General features: G+C 42.9%; 1 protein-coding gene across 1 annotated transcript in view; it reads left to right on the top strand.

Annotated features, from left to right (window-relative positions):
* Positions 1-25,519, top strand: part of PAPPA (pappalysin 1) — a 492,315-nt gene that overhangs the window by 43,488 nt on the left and 423,308 nt on the right. The window contains exon 2 of the mRNA XM_053473077.1: positions 15,588-16,656. Within this exon, the coding sequence (XP_053329052.1) occupies positions 15,588-16,656 (1,069 nt within the window). The remainder of the gene's footprint in view (positions 1-15,587; positions 16,657-25,519) is intronic.

Genomic DNA, 25,519 nt, shown 5'->3' with positions numbered 1-25,519 from the left:
CCCTATATGCCACTCTGCCCCATAATATGCCTTTTAACCCCCTAAGTGCCAGAGTGGCATATAGGGGTATAAGGCATTCCAGAAATGCCCTATGCCCCCATTTAACACACACACACACACACTTACCGGTGCTTCCAATTTCCTGCTGTATTTCCGGGGCAGCGGGTTGACGTCTCCTTCCGCTGCAGCCGGAAGGAGGTGGAGTTGGCAGCGGGGATTTGTCTGCGTCCGTCGCGCATACCGTCCCCGGCTGTCAGAGATCAGAGTTCATCGCACCGGTGCGGGGAACTCTGATCTCTGACAGTCGGGGAAGGTATGCGCGACGGATGCAGACAACCCCCGCTGCTAGCCACACCTCCTTCCGGCTGCAGCGGACGTTGTCTACGCGGATCGCGTAGACGTCAACCCGCTGCCCCGGCAATACAGCAGGAAGCACCGGTAAGTGTGTGTGTGGGGGTGTTAAATGGGGGGGGGAGACAGGAGGATCCAGGTCCCCTGCAGTGGTGCGGGGGATCTGGATCTTAGTCTCATAATCAGACCTCTATTTGAGGTCTGATTAGAAGACGACCCCGATTAGAAGACGAGGGGTATTTTTCAGAGCATTTTGGGGGTCGTCTTATAATCGAGCAAATACGGTATTTTTTAACTTTATCTGCAATGTTTCTCACATTTTTTACACATGTACCATACGACATTAAGTAGCCTATTAATTTGCCAGCATGGTGGTGTTTTTTGGAGTTTTGGTTTCAGTTACTTTTATATTTATATAGTTCAAGTAAACTGGTTTTTATCACCCTAACCTCAGGCAGTATTGTATTTAGATCCTTTATTTTATTCTCTATTTTGCATTGTTTAAACGTATGTCTCTAATCAGTTTTTGTATTCTCGTTTGAGCCTTGCTGCATGCTGAATGACATTTTACAACCGCTTACTACAGCAAACTCATGCCTGATATTTAAAAATGGCATAAGTTGTTTTGCTATGTTACCCTGATTGTGGTCCCCTATGTCATTACAAATGTATAGGTACCAAACACACCATATCTACCTGTAAGAAAGGTGATGCTTATTTCTCAGGCCCAGTTCAACCCCCTCCTGCTATGTTTCCTATCAATCTGGAGGGCACATTCCAGCACACAAAACATTTTCATATCATGTGTCTACTATGAAAACCCAATCATATTTCTGATACCAATCAAAGATGATATATGTCATGCCAAAGGCATGAGTTGGTATGTCCAGGCCTCCAGAAAGCAAATACTTAAGTTTAGTGCTTATATAAAGTGTAGTATTTGATCCATGGGCATACAGGATATTCTTTGATCAGCAGTCTCTAGCAAAGGCCTGGGCCATAAATTCAATGAGCAGATAAGAGTTGAACTTCAGATGTTATAAAATGCAGTGGGACATCTGCCCTGGGTGGGTTATCCAGGGGACGACAACATAATATCTAAAATGAAGAATGCGTCTATGTATTGTTAGAAGGTTTAGTGTTTATATGAATACATATTCATAATGCTCAGCAAGATGTGTTCCTGCTATGAGTAATGAGAATTGCTACTTTGCAAGCAGTTATACCCATCGTATTTAGTGTCCAGATATTCACAAAAATACGAGGAATGTCATTAAAACAAAATGAAGAAGGTGGGTTGTTTTAGGAAGCCTTATGTATCTTCATGTCAACTCTCCTCTGGTCCAAAATAAAGAAGCAGAGGCTCAGTAAGGTGAGTTTATTTCACATAGGCAACGTTTCGACACACAGGTCTTTCTCAAGCTATCAGGGAAACATTCTAGTTCCAACAAAATGTAAAAGAATAAACTCTAGAAACCGAAGGAAGCACAGAGAGTGAACAGAGGGTGGGTGCGGATAGGAGGAATACAAACATAACGCCCAGAAGGAGAGGATGCTGAAGTGGGGTATAAATAAATCCTAAGACCCCTTCTACAAATGCAGCCTGTAAACAGCCTTTACATTTGTGGTAGGGGTAAAATGTGTGAAATGCCCAGTGGGTCTAAATGGATGCCTGGAGCCTGAAAATGCCCTCTTAGGTAGGTAGGAAAGGGGCCAAAGGAAGAACCAATGCTGAGTGTAGGAGCAGAGTAAGGTTTGTAGATAAGGCTGTGAACAACTATAGAATCAAGCAGGAGCTAAAAGGGTTAATAGAGGCAAAGTATCAGTAGATAGAGAGAAACTGCCCATCCCCCCTTTTCCCTCCCCAACCCATAAAACAAGTTAGTGAGCAGTTCAGAGCAAATGAACCTCTCCTGCCACCTAGCACTAGAAGCAAGTGAATGAGGATATCAAACAATACCCCCCACACACACACGTGAAGCAAACAATTAGCTGGACCAAATGAAAACCACCGCCCCCTGCATGTGAAGCAAACTAATAGCTTGACCAAACAAAAATCCCTCTCAAAGATGGCCTGTTACCTCCTAAATATCCCAACAAACCCATGCATGAGGGTATTACTGTACTCAAGAGATGTTGTTTAACACATATCAGAGTGTTGTTTGACAGTGACATATACCAGCAGCAGTAAATTCATACCTGAATTACAATATGTGTGGGAAAAATTTGTCATTAAGGGGTTAATATACATATATTCAAACATTCAGCTTTTGTCTCATTTGTGAAGTGTGTTTCTATCACTGCGTGTTCTTATACTCCCGCCCTCTGGACTCCAACATCCAGTAAGGGTTGAGATATGACGAGCCAGACTCATACCTTGAACATTTTATCATAATCACATACACTATATAGACAAACAGATTGGGACACCTGACCATTACACCAACAGGGATTTTTATGACATTGCATTCTAATTACATAGACATTAATATGTAGTTGACCCCCCCCCTTCAGCAATAATAGCTTTCTCTCTTGTGGGAAGGCTTTCCAAAAGATTTCGTGTGCATCTGTGGGATTTTTTGTCCATTCATCTAGTGGAGCATTTGTGAGGTCAAGCATTGATGTTGGACGAGAAGGCCTAGCTCACAATTTCCATTACAGTTAATCTCAAAGGTGTGCGATGGAGCTGAGGTCAGGGCTCTGTGCAGGGCAGTCAAGTTCTTCCACAACAAACTCATCCAACATGTCTTTATGGACCTTGCTTTGTGCACTGGAGCACAGTCATGCTGTAATAGAAAACGGCTTTCCCCAAGCTGTTCCAGCAAAGTTCGAAGCATACCATCGTCTACAATGTCTTGATATGCTGAAGGGGCATGCCATGTATATAGGCGAATATCTGGATACTATATATCATGGGTGTAACTGCTTACAAAGTAGCTCTTTTTTTATCTTACCGCCTACTGGTTGATATAGCAGCCAGTTCGTTCTGATTGGTACAAAGACCGTGTAAACCTCGAACTGCTGGTGCCAATAGTCTAGGGCTGCAGCTAACGATTATTTTCATAATCGATAAGTTGGCCGATTATTTTTTCGTTTAATCGGATAAAAAAATAAATGTAAATTTTTGATTTATTTAAAATTATTTAATAAACAAACAGGATGTTAAAAACAAAAGGCAGAATAAAAACTTTGCTAAAAATGCATTTCTTGTTTTTATTTCCCAACCTGCCCCCCAGTTATGCACATTTGAGCCCAGGCTTGCCACAATGCCTCCCAGATATGCCACACTGCCTCCCAGATATGCCACAAATAATCGCTGAACCGATATAACGCAAAAAATGGCAAAATTGCTCCAGGCTTTTCGGTATCAAAAATCCCTGGGACGGAAGGGGTTAAATTGAAGAAATATTTTAAAATAATATTTATATAATAAAAATTGGGGCTGACTTTAAATACATTTAAATCAACAGATTACAGCCAATAAATTACAAAAAAATGCATAATTCAAAATCACTGTTTAAGACATTAATCCATTCCATCTCTAGTTGTCCCAATTTCTTACTAAAATCTTCTCTTCAGAATCTGTTGACCTGTGCTATACCAATAAATTCTAGGTCTTTAGGATCCTGATTATGGTGGGTTGAAAAATGAGCTGGGACACTATGTTTTTCATGTCTATTTCTAATGTTTCTTAAATGTTCCTCTATTCTGGTGTGGAGGGCTCTAGTCGTAAGTCCCACATATTTTAGCCCACAAGGACAGCTCAATAAATATATCAGATTTTTGGAGTGGCAGGTAATTTGTTTTTTAATATTATACCTATTGTTTGTGACGTTTGATTTAAATTCAGTTGCCTTATTTATCTTTCTTTGCTGTCCTACTGTCACGTACAAGTAGTTAGGAGACACCGTGGTCAGGTAGGACTCCAGGACAGAACAGGTATAACAAGCTGAGGTCAGGATTCCGGAGAGCAGGATAGTCATATAACAGAGCCGAGGTCAGGATACCGGAGAGCAGGATAGTCGAATAACAGAGCCGAGGTCAGGATTCAGGAAAACAACGAAGTCAGACAAGCCAGGATCATACACAGGAATACCGAATCAGGAAACGCTATCTGGGCACTAGCACAAGGCATAGACAACCAACAGAAGGCAAGGTCAGATAGAACTGAAGAGGTTTAAATAGAAACCACAGAGGAAGTTCAAATCTCCCGCCAAACCTCATGACGTCACTTCCAATGACCGGGAATCACCACCATGATGAGTGTGGCGCAATCTCCCTTCATATAAGCCTGCAGTTCGGGAGTTCGCCACCAGAGGGCGCGCGAGTGCCGAAACCGGACGCCGTGTTCCAGGAGGTCTGCCTCTCCTGCGCGGCAGTCCTGTAGACGACGGCGGAGGCGGCACAGTGTTGGAGGGAGGTCTCCCTCTCCTCCGTGGAGGATCCGGTGCCCGTGCGTTGGAGGGGGGTCTCCCTCTCCTCCGTGGCGGCTCCGGAGGTCGTGCGTTGGAGGGGGGTCTCCCTCTCCTCCGTGCCGGCTCCGGTGGTCGTGTATTGGAGGGGGGTCTCCCTCTCCTCCGTGCCGGCTCCGGTGGCCGTGTATTGGAGGGGGGTCTCCCTCTCCTCCGTGCCAGCTCTGGTGGCTGCGTATTGGAGGGGGGTCTCCCTCTCCTCCGTGCCGGCAACGTGGGAGCCGGGGGCAGGTAAGTAACACCTACAGGCTAAACAAAATCCACATCTAGTGCTAGTTAGGAAATTATCCTGATTAATTGGTTGTTTTTTTTCTCTTTAAAATAACTTTTCACCAATTTGTCCTTTATTTTTGGTGCTCCTCTAAACACTATGTCGTGTAATAATTCCATTTTTTTTACCATGTTTGCAATAAAGGACCAGAGCAGTTTTTGTGCTTTTGCTATGACTTTATTCAACACTAACTAATTTAGTGCACCCCTTGGGCATGCAGATATTTGGGCATGCACAAGAAACTGATTTAAATCAACATCAGATTAACCCATTCAATGCTTACACAAAGAAACAAACCACCTCTGCTGGATTACCCTTCCATGCATCCACTAAATCATATGAGTTAATCATGAAACTCAGCATGTTTAATCAAGATTTATATTGGTCTTTGGCTCCACAGGGAAAGGTGTGAACAAATGTTAATGAATGTTTTTTTTGACAAACAATGTACTTGAAGTATGAATTTTCAGCTCCTGGTATATGTCCCTGTCAAACAACACCCTAATACCGTATTTGCTCGATTATAAGACAAGGTTTTTTAAAGAGCAAATGTTCTGAAAAATACCCCTGTAGTCAGATAGAGAGGTCTGACTACAAGACTAAGATCCAGATCCCCCTGGAGGGGACCTGGATCCTCCTCTCTGGTAGCCGGTGAACATCTGTGCGATGCGCGTAAACAACCTCCGCTGCTGCGGGCACTTCTGCCAGGGCTTCTATGACTCATTTTTCACTGTGAGGAAATATGGCCTTTTCCTCTCACTGATTTCTGGGCCTAGAAAGTTTTTTCCTCTGAAGTGACTACAAATTCAGGATTCTGGATAAGTAAAAATTAAATAGTTCTATTTAGTCTAGTGATGCACCGAAATGAAAATTCTGGACAAAAACTGAAAATTCAGGGTTCACTTAGCCAAAACCGGAAATGACCCCCCACACACACCTTTAAAAATAAAACAAACACTGTACAAAAAAATTAAATAACAATGTGTATATATATAAATATATATATATATAAAATTGTTAACAGCAATCTCAGGCATTCCCAGATTCCAGCATGTATTGGTAGGCAACCATGGGCATGATAGGAGTATGATTGCTGTTAACGATTATATATAAATTAATATTGCTATTGTATTTTTTTGTCCAGTTTTGTTGTGTTACTTACTTTTAAAAAAAAAGCGTGGTTAACACACCAAAATTGGACAAAAAAAATCAATAACAATATTATATATATATATATATATATATATATATATATATATATGTGTATGTGATTGTTAACAGCAATCACACTATCACGCACAGGCATACACAGGTTCCATCATGTACTGGTTGCTTGGGCATGATAAGAGTGTGATTGCTAACATGCTGGAACCTGGGCATGATAAGACTGTGATTGCTGTTATCAACCACACTCCTATCATGCCAAGTCAGCCAGTACATGCTGAAACTTGGCTAGCTGCCAGCAGTACGGGGTCTCCACATCACTTACAGCCACCCTGTCCCATGCCCCCCCACTTACGTATCCATGCTATCACACACACACCAATTCATATACTCATTCATTCACAGATTCATTCCCTCAATCACGCATACTCATTCATATATCCTCCCCACCCCCTCACCTGCACTGCAGCTCTCTCTGTGCCGCTCACAGACTTCTGCAGGGGCTGTGGCCTTCCTCTGCGTTGTTCGCATTCTGTGCGAGCAACTTCTCTTGTGATGTCATGTGATGTGACGTAAATTCACGTGACTCTGCTGGTTTCTGCTTCGTCTGTTCAGTACAAAAGACCCCCCACAGGTAAGCAGCAGGGCCCTTGCGATTCCGGTTGCCCTGGCTGCAGATCTCCCACGGGCCGCACCTCGAGGTCAGGGTGCCGCATTTGGCCCGCGGTGCCGCATGTTGGACGCCCTGATCTATGATAACAGAAAGTCAATCAAGTCATATCAATGATACATATCTGGTGAGAATGTCTTGAACTATTTGAGTTTTGGCTGCATGTTTTAGAAAGAAAAACTAAACTATCCTTACCTAAGGTCTCAGAATTGGTTTACATATCCTCCCTAAAAACATCCCCATTCTAGCGGCATGCAAATCTTTATTAGCCCAAGTCTTCAATACAATAAAATCTACCCAAGAAATACTAAACCTTACAGAAGATAATATGACTATGGAAAAATTACACTACTGGGCGCTTGGGTCTATAGAGGAAAATGAAAGGATGTGAAGACCTTGTTCCTGTCTCTCTTGATTCGGCTCCTGATTCCTGCTCATCTGTTATTGATTCGGCTTGTTGACCTCGTCTCTAGATTCTGATTCAGCTTATCCTGATTACCTGTCTGACCCGGTTGGTTCTCTGACTTTCTGGTTCCTGTTTGGCCTGGCTCGCTCCGCCATCCGGGGTCCTACCTCACCAAATCATTACAGTACCAAGGGTCACCATGGATCCCGCGGAGATTGGCCAGAAGATGTCTGCCTGTGAAGCCCGTATTGAAAGCCTCGATCATCGCATGGACCAGTTCGCTCAGGCCTTGCAAACGCTCCTGGCAAGGACTGATCCATCACGTGGTGCTCTTCCCGCGACTGTGGCCACGCCTGCTGCTGTTCCACTGCCGACTGACCCAGGTCTTCATACCCTCCGTTTGCCTCCTCCTCCCAGATATGGAGGTGATCCAGCCGCCTGTTGTGGATTCCTAAACCAGTGCTCCATTCACTTTGAGATGTCTACCCACTTGTTCCCATCTGACAGAGCCCGGGTGGGATATGTCATCTTCCTACTCACTGACAGGGCTCTGGCCTGGGCAACTCCTCTTTGGGAACAAAATTCTCCAGTGGTCAACAATTATAATGACTTTTTAACCACTTTCCGTCAAGTGTCTGACAGGCCGGGTCGTGGCCATATTGCCTCATCAAGTCTCTTTTCACTGCATCAGGGTACACCCAGCCTATCTGACTATGCCATTGAAGTGCAGAAGTGGCCTGGAACAATGATGCCTTGGTTTCCGCCTTCACTAATGGCCTATCTGATCGCCTGAAAGATGAGGTGGCTGCCCGGGACCTGCCCATGGATCTAGAAAAGCTCATTGCCTACATAGGCCGCATTGATCTGCGCCTCCGGGAACGGCAGGTGCAGCCAGATCGACAAAAGAGGCCCCCAGTACATGTTGCTCCTCGACTAGCACCTTCTGAACCTGGCTCTCCTCCCGCTGAAGAGCCCATGCAAATTGGCTCTTCAGCGATCCCTCCAGCACCGCCAGGACCTCTGTATGTACTGTGGCAAACAAGGTCATTACGTGCGCTCCTGCCCTGTGAAGACAGGAAACTACAGGGCCTAAGGAGGATTGGGGAGTCTTCTCTAGGCCTTCCTGCTGTTTTCCCCCACGACCGGGTGTCACGTATGTTTGTGCCTGCTGCCCTCACAGTCCCGGAGAGAACCATTCTAGCCCCGGCCTTTATTGACTCTGGAGCCGCCAGAAACTTTATCGACCGCGACTTCTGCAGGCTCCACAACATTCCCTTGCAGGAGAAAGCCTCTCCAGTTTTTGTGGAGGCAATCCACAGGGACTTAAAGCCCTCCAGAGATTTCTCGGCTTTGCCAATTATTATCTCTGATTTATCCAGGACTTTTCCTTTGACCAATCTCACTAGGAAGGGAGCTGACTGCCATAACTGGCCATAACCCTGTTTGTGTCCGCTCCGATCCTCGTACATCCTGATGTATCTCAACCCTTAGTCGAAGTAGATGCTTCGGAAATTGGGGCCGGAGCAGTGTTGTCCCAACGCAAAACGTACGAAGGGCCTCTACACCCCTGTGGCTTCTTCTCTAAACGATTTTCTCCTGCGGAGAGGAACTATGACATAAGCAATTGTGAACTACTGGCAGTCATTCCCTCCTTTTCTGAGTGGTGTCACCTTCTGGATGGCTCCCGTATTCCTGTTACCATCCTCACGTATCACAAGAACCTCCAGTATATTGGCGATGCCAAGCAACCAACACAAGCACAATGGTCCCTTTTCTTATAGAGAATACCTAGGCCGTCGCTTTATCACGTATGCTCTGTACAGCCTCAGAGGAGAAATCTGACCCGGAAACCACCATACCTACTAACCGTATCATCTCTGTTGTCACTCTTGCAATTTCCTCTCCCCTTCTGCAACGTATTCAAGCCAGTCAACCCTCTGCTCCAGCCCAGACCCCTTCTGTCCAGTTGTTCGTGTCCCCTGTATACTGTGAGACGATACTCCAGTTGCACCATACCGCAAACTTTGTGGGCCACCTTGGTCTCCGGCTCACCTGTCAGTCTCTAGGCCGATGTTTTTGGTGGCCCTCCTAGAGACAGGACGTTGCAGACTTCCTTAAATCTTGCCGTGCTATGACCAAGACCCCCATGACTCCCCCTTCCGGTCTGCTCTTGCCCCTTCCAGTACCCAGTCGTCCCTGGACCCACATTGCCATGGACTTCATAGTGGAGCTACACCTCTCATTGCTCTCTCATTGCTACACCACTATACTTACTGTTGTTGACCAGTTCTCCAGGATGGTTCATTTCGTGGCTCTCGTCAAATTACAGACAGCTAAGGAGCTTGCAGTCATCTTCGTCAGAGAAGTTGTACGACTGCACAGCCTTCCCCAGGTGATTGTTTCCTATCGTGGAGTCCAATTTGCAAAGCTGTGGGTATCACCCTTTCCTTTTCCACCGCTTATCACCCCCAAACCAATGGAGCGGCTGAACGATCCAACCAACGACTTGAGTGGTATTTGCGGGCTTTCATTAAAGACAACCAGAATGACCTTCTTCCACTTGCGGAGTTTGCCCTAAACAATGCTGTACAGAGCTCTACCCGGCTATTCTTCCTGCGGGAACCCCTGATTTGAGAGTTTCTGCGTTGGATGGCCATCTTAAGCGGCTATCTTCAGTGTGGTCCTCTGTCCGTGGTGCGTCCATTGCTGCCTCTCTGGATCAAAAGAAGTACTATGAGCCCCCACTTACATGCCCGGGGACAAAGCCTGGCTATCAACCCGACATATACGCCTACGTACTCCATCCATGAAACTGGCTCCTCTCTTTATTGTGCCTTATTCCGTCCGCCGTCGTATGAACCCTATTACCTATAAACTGGACTTGCCACACAACCTCTGTATTCCTCGTACGTTTCACGTTTCCCTCCTGAAGCCGGTGGTATTTAACCGTTTTTCACGGACGCTGGCCAGTCCTGGTCCTGGTTTGGTCACCTCCATGGACGATTATGAGATCCGTTCCATCATGGATTCTCGCTTCTATTGGTACTCTCCAATATCTTGTACACTGGAAGGGGTACAGACCGGAGGAAAGAACCTGGGTGCCCGTCTCTGAAGTCCAAGTCCTGGGGTCCTGGTCGCCCTTCGGGCAGTTCTCAAGGGGGGGTACTGTAAGGACTTACCTCCCTCTCCGTTCCCGCTCCATGGCTGCTCCCGCGACACTTCCTCCTCAGCGGCTTCCCGGGCAGCAAGTACCACCGCTACCTGGTTGGCGTCTTCACGACCAGGTAGCGGTGGTACTTAAGCAAACAGGTACCACAGCGCCACCGTGTGGTCAAATAACGTGCTCTTATAACCTTATAACCTCTTCATGCAGGACACGCCTCCTTCTCTCCCTATTTAAACCTAGCCTTCCTCTTCTGATCACCCTTGGTTGGTGTATTTTGCTACTTGCTTGTGCATTTGATTGTTGACCTCGTTCCTGTCTCTCTGATTCGGCTCGTCTGGTATTGATTCGGCTTGTTGACCTCGTCTCTGGATTCTGATTCGCCTAATCCTGATCACCTGTCTGACCAGGTTGGTTTTCTGACTTTCTGGTTCCTGTTTGGCCTGGCTCACTCCGCCATCCGGGATCCTACCTCACCAAATCATTACACTTTATATCCCTAAAGTGGGACTGAGCTTCATGGACCTGTGTCTTTTTTTATAACCTAAGTATTAGGCTTCTATAACTTGAACTATGTCCATGGTGATTATACCGTTTGCAATTATTTAATGCACTTCCTGAGACATTTACAAAAACATTTCTTGCTTGCCTAGAATAGTGCAGGCACCATTAGGGCTACATGATGGAGAACAATAAAACATGTCTGAAGGGTAAAAAAACGTGAGATGCCTCACAAAGTGAAGCTGGATGCGGGACCATCAGATAATTTTAGTGCTGTCTGAGCTCAATTCCCAAATACATTACTGCAATCACTCAACCTCGTGTTCTGCTTTTTTTTTAAATAAATTTTATTTTCATTAACATCAAATTAATTCTAGTATATATTAAGTTGTAAGACATCATAATTTATTTTACAGTTTCAATGATAGAATGTCTATTTATTTATATATATATCAGAAAAGTGTAAGGATAATTTGTCTTTTGTGTTATGCCTGCTGACCAGAAAATTAACTGGTAAGTGTTGCGTAAAAATACCTCTATCAGCAGTTGTAGCAAAATGAAAGAAATATGCTAGATCTTTCTGCTAAATCGTGGTTTGCTATGTGAGCACAATATTTTATATGGGTGGTGTGTAAATATGTTTTTACATAGTATCTCCCACATCAGCGCATTGTCCTATGGTTGCAAGGGGAAACCATCTGCACTTTCATACAAACAGAATGTACTGTAGTACTACAAGCATGAATTCATTGAAATATTATTAGTATTAGTATTATGACTAACGTAAAAAAAAACCTGCATTCTGTGAAGTGTTTGAAAATGTGTTTACTGTTTAGAACACTGCCACCAACTATCCATAGTATTTCATTATCCCAGTCCCATGGTAATACCAACTTGTTGGTTAATTATTTAGTAGTTAACATAGGCAGTGGTTAAATGATTTTAAAGAGACACTCCTGCCATCAAATATGCCATCAAATTCCGTAGCGCTAGTATGTAACATAACAAATTGACTAACAGAGACAACAGGTGAGGAGGGCCCTACTCAAACGAGCTTACAGTCTAAAGGATTTAATTTCCCTTCACATTTCCATGTTGTTCCACTTGCAAATGTATAGGAGGATCCTGCAGAATTTCCCCTTATGCATTTGCCCCTTCTCCCGGGTATTTTCTGTGCAGGAGATATGTTTGGCTGAACACATCTCCTTCCACATGATATACTTACCACCAGTCAGCTTCAGCTCTGCCTTGGTGAACAGTGGCGTATCTATAGGGGGCAAATGGTGAGGCTGTCCCGGTGCAGAAAGCAAAGGGGCGCATGGAATAGGCAGCAGGGAGCAGAGGAGAGACAGAGGGGTGCCACATGACGTCAGCAGGGTAAGTGAAAGATAGGTAGAAGGAGGGAGAGGGGAAAAATTGTGAGAAGGGGGTACATAGTGAGAAAGGGGGAGAGAGGGGAAAGATAGTGAGAAAGGGGGAGATGGGAAAGATAGTGAGAAAGGGGGAGAGGTAGCTAGTGAGAAAGGGGGTTTGTAAGTATATTGAAATAAAACATGATAATGAGTAAGAGAATGAATAATTAATGTATGGATGAATTGTGCGAATGAAAGAGAATGAATTAATATGTGGATGAATTACTTGAATGATTTTTGAAAATGCATTGAATATAAGGCATAATGAATATATGTAAAGGATTTGTGTGGATGAATGGGATAATTAATTATTGTGTGGATGAGTGGGAAAATGAATTAATGTGTGGATGAACTGTGTGAATGAGTGAGAGAATGAATGCATTAATGTGTGAATGAGTGGGAGAATGAATTAATGAATGAAAGCGTGAATGACTGTGTAGGTGTTTGTGTGTATTATAGATGTATCAGTGATTTGGGGAAAGGCAAAGATGGCATAAGCAGGATGTTTAAGCCTTAGGGACCAAGATGGTGCAGGCAGGGTGTTTATGGGACAAAGATGGCTCAGAGCGGGCTGTTTGGGGACAAAGGTGTCTTATGCTGGGCTGTTTGGGGGCTAAGATTGCTCATGCTGGTCTCTTTGTGGACAAAGTTTGCTCAGGCTTGGCTGTTTGGGGACAAAGATGGCAAGTCCTGTGTGTGTAATTTGGTGCTGGTCAGGTTCTATGTGGGCAATGTGGATGCCAGTACTGGCCTTTGGGGTGTGCAACCTGTGATCTATGCCTGTGATTTCCAATTGATCTGTACCTGTAAAGCTTGGTTTGTGTGTTATTCTGTTGATCTATATCTGCTATGCTATGTTTCAATACATTGTTATTGTATACCTGGACATATAGGATTTGGATCTTTGATTCTGTTTATTAGATCTATACCTTCACATGCGATTTTCAATTGATCTATACATGCAAAGTTGGGTTTGTGTGAAATGCTGTTGATCTATACCTGCTATGCTATGTTTCCATCCATTATATATACCTGCAAATATAGGGTTTGTATGTCTTGTTCAGTTGATCTACACATGCAAGTGCTGTTTACATGTGTTTTTTTATTTGATCTATACCTGAACTACAGGGAAGAAGGAAAAGGGATGTGTGGTTTAGTGAATGAGGAGACAAAAGGACCCTGGGGATCATATTTTTTTCATATTTAATAAAAACTATGATTGAGAAAAAAATATTTTTTTGTTTTATATTTCACTTTTTTCCTATAGGTCGTCTTACATTCAGGCCTTTTCTTTTTTTCCTAAATAATTATTCAGATTTTGGGGGGGGTCGTCTAATAATCAGGGTCGTCTTATAATCGAAAATACGGTATATATCAGAACAGCTATGTTACATTAACTGTTTCATAAGGGGTTGTGCTCGCAATCAAACAGTGCATCTTAGCAAAATGTAAACACTTGATATCTGTCACAGCGGGGAAGGGTTACATGGGGGCTTAAATTTTTTTTCTGCCCCGGGAGACTGGAACTCTGGTTACGTCACAGTTGGTGAACACTCCGGATGGGGGTCTATTCAGAGCCCAATGCACATGCCCTGAAAACATTCCCATTTAGATTAGGGGAGCTGCAGCTTCTGCCTCAGGAATACCGTATTGGCCCGAATATAGGCCGCACTTTTTTCCGTGCAGCCTAAAGGGGGTGCGGCCTATATTCGGGGTCTAGCACCCGACGCCCGGGACACCGGGCAGGCAGCGGGGTTAGGATACAGATCCCCCGCAGCGGTGCAGTGGACCCGTATCCTACTCTCGGATACACTCAGACAGCCTCCCCTGCCAGCACTTCCCACTGGGGGAGTGTCGGCACGGGAGATTGTCTAAGCGCATCACGCAGACGTTCACCGGCAGCGGCGATGAGCGTGAACTACCTCCGCTGCCGGCACGTCTACTCAATGTGCTTTAACAATCTTCCTTGCCGGGAATTCCCACGGGAGAGTCCTGGCAAGGGAGATTTTAAAGCACATCTTGCAGACGTGCTGGCAGCGGAGGTTGTTTATGCTCGCATCGCTGCTGCCGGTTAACGTCTGCGCGAACAATCTTCCTTGGCGGTACTTCCCACGGCGGAAGTGCCGGCACCGGAAGTTGAATACGCGTTATGCGTAAATGTCCCCCGCCGGCCCCGCAAGACCCCCTGGAGTCTGCACCGGTAAGTCTGGTGGGGGGGGGCATCTTGGGGACGGAGTGGCAGCATATCTCGGGGGGGGGCAAAAACTTTTTTATTTAAAAGAGCACCTAACTTTTGCGGCCTATATTTGGGTGTTTATTTTTTGTTATATCCCTGGTGGCAGGGATATTAAACTTTTTAATGTTACAAGTGTGAATGTCGGCAAGAAATCTGACGACACCAGTTCAATGAGTTGAGTAAGCAAGAGCTTCTTTATTCAAGTGCGCACAGGGGAGAGTCCAGTTCGCAGACTTCTCTCCCCCTCCTTAATTTTCTAACAATATATAGGCAAAGAAGCGCAAACAGTTATTAGCATATTGTCTAGCCATCTGTTGGTATATTTACTTTGATTTGCTGACACACACGGTTTAAAGAGGTCAAGAAAAATAGCCCCCCCCCCAGACATGTGAAATCTTTACTTACAGAAGGTCAAGAAAGGGACAACTTGTCCTTTGTCGTGGCGGACTCTGATTCTTTTGCAACTAGGCACTTAGAGCAAAGAAAACACACGAAAACATACCATACGTACACATTCTTCCAAGACACAAACAAGACATAAGTAAACTAAGAAATGAGGTAGACAGGTGATTGTAGTGTTATCTTATCTGCTATCAGCAGAATAAGCAATGAGGTAAAGATCATTGTACTGACATCCAGAATCAGCAAAATTCTTCAACTTCCACACAAGAACTGCAGATTGGGAAAAGGCTAAGCAAAACTGTGTGCAACTAGTGTTTCCTAATGAAATAGGATGTCATTTTGAAAATAGAATTAAATATTTTAAATTAATCATTTAAAAAATAATGGAATTACATAACGTTTTGTATTGTAATAATACTATGCTAAAGTTTAAGTTTACTTTTCTTATTTTTTGTTTACATATAGTCTGGACTGAATATGCATTGATGTTATATAATGTGACATTTTTATTTATATCTCTTTTCTTTGGTGGCACTTAGGACTTTATGACAAATGTTCCTACACCTCTCACGACCGTGGATGGGTTCTTGGAATAAAGGCATTGAGTGAGCAGAGTACAAGAGATCCACGTTATTTCTTCTCTTTGAAGACCGATCGTGCAAGAAAAGTTACTACCATCACTGCTCATCACAACTACCTCCCTAATGTATGGGTACATCTTGCTGTCACATATAATGGTCATATGATCAAATTTTATGTTAATGGGGCTCAAGTAGCTATAAGTGGTGAGCAAGTTGGCCCTATCTTCAGCCCTCTGACACAAAAATGTAAAGTTCTTATGATTGGGGGTAATGCTTTAAATCATAATTTCAGGGGCTACCTGGAACAGTTAAGCCTCTGGAAAACAGTACGAACACAGGAAGAAATAATGAGTGATATGGACCAAGAACCACATGGACAGAGCACCTTTCTACCTCAACTTGTTCTTCAGGATAGCTTTGAAAATGTGAAATACAATTGGTCTCCCATAAAAGATGGAAAATTTCCTCATACAGAAAATATATATCAACATGGTTTGCTGCTGGATACAATGTTAGAGCCACCCCCATGTGGGGAAACTCTTTGTGACAATTTGGATGTGATCACTAGTTATAACAAACTTGGAAGATTTCGCCAACCGAGAGTTGTACAATATAGAGTGATCAATGTATACGATGACAACCATGAGAACCCAACAGTCACAAAAGATCAGATTGAGCTCCAACATCAAAAACTAAATGAGGCATTTAGCCAATACAACATCACATGGGATTTACATGTGCTTGAAAGGAATGATTCTTTCCTTCGTAATCGCCTTATCCTTACAAATTGTGAAATTAGCAAGATTGGTGATGTAAATTGTGACCCAAAGTGTAATCATGTTCTCACTGGGTATGACGGTGGTGACTGCCGCCGTCCCGGTGCTAGTGGTCTGTCAAAGAAGAAGCAAAATGGTGTGTGCGATATGGATAGCAATAGTGAAACATTCCATTACGATGGTGGTGACTGCTGTAACCCAAATATCACAGATGTCGCAAAGACATGCTTTGATCCGGAGTCTCCTCACAGGTAGGAGCTTTTCCGTTTTTCGTTGAAAACATTTGTCATTTCAATTATAGCACCGCATGTCACCTAATGAATATTCTGTTGCATGAAGTTTTACAAAATCAGTTCTGAGAGATATGTCACCTATCAAAGAATAGTAATTTAATAGGCAAATGTTCGTTTTCAACATTGCTATTAATTAGTTTCCCCTTACATTATTGGTTTATGGAATCCTGTGGTCAGAGGTTTATTTTTGAAAACATATCCCTCACTAATAATAGCATATACGTCAGTGACCAATAGTATCTATTTTTTTGCTGTTATATCATTATTATTAGTATTATTAGTCATAATGAGACAGACCTTGTCATGCTGACATTTCATGCCTTATTTGGTTCCTGGAGCCTACCCTTGCAGGACCCGGTCGGGACTGCCCATTGACGTCAGTGGGCAGTTCCTGTTGACTCCCATACCTGGAGGATTCCGGTGTTAACCCGGAAAACTGGTGCTTCTTCCGCAATTCTCCAGTTCAAACCTGGAGAGTTCCCAGGTATGGTTATGTGTAAACCATGTTTATCATAAAAGTAGTCCAACATGGTTAAGGTCAGCATCAGTATTTATTTTCCACTTATTTAACTACTGAAAAAACCATAAATGAACATCTTTCAAATTCAAGTTCTACCTGGCATTACCCAGAATTAAAAAGCAATAATCATATTTATGCTTCCTTTTTTCTGATAGAAAAATATTATTAAGACTTATGTATTGTATAGAGAACCAAAGACAGAGAAATTGTCAAGTATTTTATCTTTAAGTTTTTCTACAATTCATATATGGTGCAAGCAATGGATGCCTGTTTTTTTCTTTTACAGTATTAAGACTTCATGAATTATGCCCTTGTTTTTATGGGTTTGACATTTCAGCTTTTTGTTTTTCTGGAATATCAGTTAAGTGGAAATGTCCTCACACTGCACTCTGTTGTAAGTGTTACCTTCACTGTCTCCTGTTTACATGTCTTTTAGTTGGCAAGAGTTTATTTAATCAGTGTGCTCACAGACAGCCAATAGGAGACCCTTCTGTATGATGTCGGATACTGTGTAAGTTCCTTGGTCTGCAGCTACTAGCTAGTGTGCTTGATGTTTGACTACTGACTTCTCAGCGACACACGATGTTTAATAAAACAAGAAAATCCCATATCTCCCGGTAGCAACTGTAAAAATATTAAAAAGGTCAACATGCTAAAAAAGTAGCGCTTTCTGTTACATCAGGTTTACACAACCTGGAATATGATTTAGCCATAATACAAGTATATGTTTTTAAAATATCATGTGTGTATGTATGTTGCACATGAACACAGTTGTGGTGAAATACTATTAGGACAGAGCATAACACGTCTGCTTGGAGACTATTTTGGCACCCGCTATTTTGAGTCTGTCACTACCTATACATACAAAGCCATAATAGGCCTATGGTATATGTTTTTGTTTGGAAAGATGCATAAATGAACCCCTTCGTGACAATGGCTGATTCTATTTTTGTACCCTTCATGACAATGGCTGTTTTAAAATTTCTGCTGTGCTTGTGTTTTCAGCAGTGGCGACTCTAGAAACAATATAGGGGGGGGCACACAAGATACCACAGTCAAACTGGGGGGGCATTAATAATTTCCACCATTAAATCATACCACTGAAAAAACACACACACACATATATATATATATACACACACACACACACACACACCGGTATATATATATATATTGCCAAAAGTAATGTGCTATTGAATGATACTTTTGTTATTGGACATTACAATACTTGATCATTCTACATGGGAAGCCTGAAGCCACAATTTAGTACGACTAATCCTTGAAATCCTTTAAACAACACAATACCTTAACTTTTGCACTAAATGATTTCAGGGCCTAATATTAGATCCCGCTGCTGATATATATATTAGCCTCTGCTGCCCATATATATTAATATTAGCCCCAGTTGCCGATATATATATAAATATATATATATAAATATTAGACCCTGCTGCCCATATATATTAATATTAGCCCCAGTTGCCGATATATATATAAATATATATATAAATATTAGACCCTGCTGCCCATATATATTAATATTAGTCCCTGCTGCCGATATATATATAAATATATATATAAATATTAGACCCTGCTGCCGATAGCAGGTATAGATCAACACATTAACACACAAACCCAGCTTTGCATGTATAGATCAATTGAAATTCACTTGTGATCTCAGCACTGTAGGTATATATCGAATAAAAAGAATCAGACATACAAATCCTGTATTTGCAGGTATACAATAATAATATATGAAACGTAGCATTGCAGGTATAGATCAAATAAATACCTGGAAACAGCATTGCATTAATCAACTGAACAAGACATACAAACCCTGTATTTGCAGATATACATAAATAATGTATGGAAACATAGCATAGCAGATATGGATCTACAGAATAACACAGAAACCCAGCTTTGCACGTATAGATCAATTGGAATTCACATAAAAACACAGCATTAAAGGTATATTTAAAACCCCTAAATTTCAGGCATAGATCACAGGTTGCACACCCCAAAGTCAGCCCTGGCGTCCACACTGCACACATAGAACCTGGCCAGCACCCAGATAACACACATAAGATTTGCCATCTTTGTCCCATATACACCCTGCCTGTGCCATCTTGGTCCCCAAGGCTCAAACATCCTGCTAGTGCCATCTTTGCCCTTCCACAATTATACATCTATGATACACATTAACTCATGCTCTCCCTCATTCAGACAATTCATCCACACATTAACTCATGCTCTCCCTCATTCAGACAATTCATCCACACATTAACTCATGCTCTCCCTCATTCAGACAGTTCATCCACATATTAACTCATGCTCTCCCTCATTCAGACAATTCATCCACACATTAACTCATACTCTCCCTCATTCAGACAATTCATCCACACATTAACTCATACTCTCCCTCATTCAGACAATTCATCCACACATTAACTCATGGTCTCCCTCATTAGGACAATTCATCCAGTTTGAGAAACTACGCCCCTTGGAGCTTCAAATGAGGGGCTACACGTATTTCTAGGACAAAAGTTGAGTGCACAAATAATGATGGAATATGTCGCTTTGGCTAGAAAATATGTTTTTTCTAACCATAGCGACATGTTCATTTGTGTCTTGCGCACTCCAGGTTTGTACTAGAAACACATACAGCCCCTCATTTGATGCGCCAAGGGGTGTAGTTCTTGCAAATGTGTACTTTTTGTGCCATAATTTAACTTCCCACGTGAGCAGTAATGCCACGTCACGGCTTCAACCCTAATTACTGATCATTCACACGCCTTTCATATCTCCATTCACTCGCAGAAGCACACACCATACTTTTCCATACATTCACTCACAGAAGCACACACCATTCTTTCCATAGATTCACTCGCAGAAGCACACACCATTCTTTCCATAGATTCACTCGCAGAAGCACACACCATACAATCCCAAAGAAATGATGGTAAAGGGAGAAAAAAAAATCACTTTTACAGCAAAAATAAGTTTTGCAGTAAAAATGAAAGGAGCTCCAGGGATGAGATGGTTACTCACGTACCACACAGGCTAACTGGCTGATTTTAATATTTGCAGTTCATCAGGATTTCAAAAATTGCCTCCCTCTACCGTTGGCTAAATTTAACCCCATGATCAAAGGGATCATGGGATTAAAAATTAGTATGGGCCATTTTTAAAAAGGGAATGTGACTTTTTATAGCTATATGATCACTGTGGTAACATTGGCTACCACAGTGATCATTTAGCTAGAATACTTAAACCTTTTTTTTTTTAAAGTTAAAGTTAAAGTTAAAGTTTAAATATTTTTTTTTTTACTTTTTTTTACATTTTTATTTTTTTAACTTAATATCAGTATATGTTGGGGGTCTGTAGCTGCTTAGATGCCTGAGATACAGGCATCTAAGCAGCATGCCTCCATACCTCTTTAACTGACAATTGTCAGTTGTTAATAAAGTTGCGCGGTGACGTCATGGCGTCATTGCGCGAGACGTCACCGGCCGGATCGGGTGGCCCCGGTGATGCCCTTCAGTTTGAGGGGGTAGGTAGTGATGGAGGTCCACAGACCTCCATCAAGGTAGGGTAGTGCTAGTGACGGCATGGTGCCGTCGTTAGCACCTGACTGGGACTGCTAGCGACGGCACCATGCCGTCGTTAGCAGTCAAGGGGTTAAAGTCCCATTGCGGGACTGACCTGGGTGGCTCCAAATTCGGCGGGGGGGCAACAGGGGGGGCAAGGAATATCCAAGGAAGTGCCCCCCTGTAGCGAAGCCACTGGTTTTCAGGACAAGGGTTTTCTTTAGATGTCATTATTTTGATTGTATCATATAATTTACTACTAAAAAAAGGTATAAAATATGGTGAGAAAGGACTCTGACTTTTACTTTTTCGGGTATCTTTGAAGCCGGCCAATGCAATTTACCCCATCAAACCTTATATTTTAGTAATGGGAAGTTGTTAATTTCTGTTCATTTCGAGTGAATCATTGAAATGGACCGTTTCATCGATTCACTCAATGTGACTCACAGCAGTAACTGCTTCCCAGTCACTCCCTTTTCATTATAGTCTATGAATCCTCCTACCTGCTTAATAAGGATTATTTGTTTATTTGCATTACAGACCAATGTATTCTACAGTAATGAAAAATGTGTCCACACTGCTCTGCAACTAAACTCATAGTAAGTATAAGATTAATATTTGGGGTGCTGAAAGTTAGGGTGCAGAGTTAGGGGGTTAATTTAGGTGCAAGGACCGAGGAGTTAATTAACTTCATAAGGTAAAAGGGTGCAAACTAAAGGGAATCTAAATCATGGGGGCAGTGAAGATTAATCTTGTATTTAGTTATAAAAGTATAATTGTCAGTGTACTGTATACTGATGACTTGAATATGCTCTGTAGTCTGAATCAGTGAACTGATGAGCTGTAACCTGATCTCTGAGTCTGTGTACTGTGCAGATGACTTACTCTAGGATGATACTACCAGTGTAGTTAATGATAGGGATGCACCGATATATCGGTGGCCGAAATATATCGGCTGAAAAGGGCATTATCGGCAAAATGCCGAATTAAAAAAAAAACGGCCGGAAATAATCGTCCTCAGGGGCCAGGCTGCTTACCTGTGCGTTTCTCGCACACACTATGCAAGCAGCGTCTGTTGTACTGGACAGGAAAAACAGGAACTCAGCAGAGTCATGTGAATGCTCCCTTCCTTCTTCCCCTGGGGGCGGGACAAGAGAAGTTGCTCACACAGCCAGCCCCTGCAGTAGTCTGTGAGTGAGAGATCTGCAGTTCAGGTTAGGGGGGTGGGGAGGGTTATGAGCAGGGTGTCAGGACTCAGGTAATCAGGTCGGGTAGGAGCCCATGTGCAGGGGATACTTGGGGTTCGGTCTGTAACCCACGATGCATGATATACAAAAAAGACACCATAAGCAGAAATCTAGGTAATGTGATGTATTGTATGTATATGACAGGACAAGCAAATAAGGGTTATACAGTCTGTAAGCAAGAAACCGGACGTATGGCAGGATAAATAAATACCGGTAATAAGTCTTTTGGCAGGGAGCCCACTTGGAAGGGCACGAAAGGCAGGGAGCCAACTTGGAAGGGCACGAAAGGCAGGGAGCCCACTTGGAAGGGCACGAAAGCCAGGGAGCCCACTTGATAAGGACACAAAAGCAGGGAGTCCACTTGATAAGGACACAAAAGCAGGTAACCAGGAACGGTACAGGTACAAAGCCACAGCAGAATGGTCCACAGTCTTCAATACAACGGCAGGGCAGGTTCATAAAGGCAGGGTAATCCAGGTAACAAGGCCCAGCTGCTTGCAATAACGAGGTCTGGGTGCTCCAGAGAGAGAGAGGCGATCACTAGTGGTTGTAAAACAACATGAGCGTCAATAAGTAGTGAACAATTAGTGCATAGTCCTGGCAGGCAGGGTGGATCCTGACAGTGGGGGTGCTGCAGGGGAACTAGATCCTACTCTCTTGCAGCAGGTGGACGCCTGACATCTGTACGATACAACGTCTGGTTCCAGCACTTCCGCAGTGGGAAGTGCTGGCAGGGGAGGTTGTCTTCGTAATGCGATTAAACAACCTCTCTTGTCTGCACAGGAAGTTGTCAAAGCGAATCACGCAGACGTCCACCGCTGGCCCAGCTAGACCCCAGGAGTCTGCATTGCTAAGTTTGGGGGGGGGGGCAGAGTGGCAGCATATCTGGGGGAGCAGTTAGGGTGGCAGCGTATCTGGGGGGAAGTCAGGGTGGCAGCATATCTGTGGGGCAGTCAGGGTGGCAGCATATGTGGGGGGGCAGAGTGGCAGCATATCTGGGGGCAGAGGGGCATATCTATACGTAAGGTGCATTAAAATGGCTATTGGTTTTCTGTTTGTATGTAATATATGTTGGCTAACTGCATAACAGATACCAAAAATGTTAAAATACAGTATGTTTGGTAGAACAGTGTTTTACTATTCCACTAATGTGTATTTTTTCTAAAAATATAAATTTTTCTTTAAAAAAGCACCTAACTTTTAGGGTGCGGCCTATAATCGAGCCAATATGGTATATATATATATCATTTTCGCATTTGGCCAAGTGAATCCTGAATTTTCGGTTTCGGTTTTGGTCCAGAATTTTCATTTCGGTGCATCCCTAGAATGATTTACAAACTGAACTGTTACCAATTAGTCGTTCAGTCTACTGAACTGATTCAGCCAGTATATTGAAAAGAATCAGTTCAAAAGAATGCTTGGTTCATTAACTGGACATCACTAATATATTTTTGAAGACTAGACACCCCAAATGTATCAATATGTATGGAACCAAAGAGAGGGTTTGGTTCCAGGGGGGGAGTTTAATATGTGTTGCACTGCAGTTAACCAGGATGTAGTTAAGGGGATGAGACACATGTGCACTGAGTAGAAGTTGGAGTTCAAGTTTATACAGTATGTTTTAAGAAGATCTGTTAATAAAATCATTAAACACTGCAGCTGGAGTCTGACAGCCCTGTTAATGCACAGTAACATTTGAAACACCAAATGCTAGTATTTCAACTCTTTCCATGAACTAATTCTACCACCAGTCTTTTTCAAACTTTGTGGTAGTCATTTTTTTGCATTTTTTCCGCACACATTTTATTCAGGTATGAATTAACAGGTCCAGGTATATGTCACTGTCACACAACATCCCGATATGTTAGTAGTAACACCTCCTGAGTACAGTGATACCACCCATGTATGCGTTTTCCTGGGTGTTTGGGGCATGCACATTTTTAAATTGTCATGATTAACTCATAATGTAGTGGATGCATGGAAGGGTAACCCAGCAGAGGTGGTTAGTTTCTTTGTTTAAGCATTCCATGAGTTAATCTGAGGTGGATTTAATGTGTTTCTTTGTGCCTGCCCTCTGTATCTGTTCTGGCTGGAGGTGTCATCTTCCCAAAGGACCCCTGTGGTGATTCATGGCCTAACAGATAAGGACCCTGAGTTATAGGAATTCCATTGCTATCTTAAGTGGAGGGGTTTCCATCACCTTTACCCCACCATAACTTATTGGCACATCAAAGATGGGACCCGATTCTTGGGGATGGTGTCATATAATCGGTCATGTGGTCAGAGGGGGGTTTTCTTGAAACAGAGTGTGATTTAGGGACAATGCAGCGACCTCAAAGCAGAACTCCATGATATACTCTGATCGGAACAACATCATAAGAAACCATCTGGACTTAAGGAGTTCCCGCAGGCCTACTTATTGGAGAAACTCGTGTGTGAGGGCCCTGTGTTTAAGTCCCATTGTTTTTAAGAACTGTTTGCCGTTTTATTTTTATTTTGTATGTCTTGTTTTTTGTAATTCTGGCACTGTGTAATCTTTGTATTTTTGTTATTAAAATATTCATAATCTAAGTCTGTCTTTGGGCTCTAGTATCGATATCCACAAACCCGAAGAGAGGATAACACGTTACCATATTGTTATTAAGTTTTACAGGATATATATATATATATATGTTGTTTGCCCGGGGTGGGTTGATATATATATAGCGATAGATGTTCTAATTCGGATTTCTCACGAATCCGGTATCAAAATCGTGAGTGGTGGCAGACTACCTGGGGGGATACAGGCAGGATTTGGGGGTTAATTTGGTATAGCTTATGCCTTGTTAAGGGGTCAAGTTAGTAAATCCAGAGGCCTGGTGCTATTAATCCCTTCATGCCCACGCCCTCCACACAGTCACGGCTTGGCAAGTAGTCCTGACCGTGACATAAATGCTGAACTTTTAAACTGCCCATGCCCTATTAGTACATATTTGAACCTGGCCAATTCAATGTGCCCAATTAAACCATATATTTTTGAAAACTAGATACCCTAGGTGTCACGGTCAGGACTGCTTGCCAAGCCGCGACTGTGTGGAGGGCATGGGCATGAAAGGGTTAATAGCACCAGGCCTCTGGATTTCACCCCTTAAAAAGGCATAAGTTATACCAAATTTACCTCCAAATCCTGCCTGTATCCCCCCGGGTAGTCTGCCACCATGCACTTTTTTGAGATATCCGAATTAAAATATCTCTATATATATCTATATCAACCCACTCTGGGCAAACAATATTTATATATCCTCTGGAAATTAGGTAATAATTTGGTAACGTGTTATCCTCTCTTAGGGTTTGTGGATGTTAATACTAGAGCCCAGAGACAGTGCCACAATTACAAAAAACAAGACATACAAAAGAAAAACAAAACAAGCAAACAGTTCTTAAAAACAATGGGACTTAATCCCTTCAATCCCAGGTGTTTTTGGTAC

The sequence above is a fragment of the Spea bombifrons genome, chromosome 8, assembly GCF_027358695.1.
Source record: "Spea bombifrons isolate aSpeBom1 chromosome 8, aSpeBom1.2.pri, whole genome shotgun sequence".
Classification (NCBI taxonomy): Eukaryota; Metazoa; Chordata; class Amphibia; order Anura; family Pelobatidae; genus Spea; species Spea bombifrons.
This window is presented reverse-complemented; position numbering and strand designations above follow the sequence as displayed.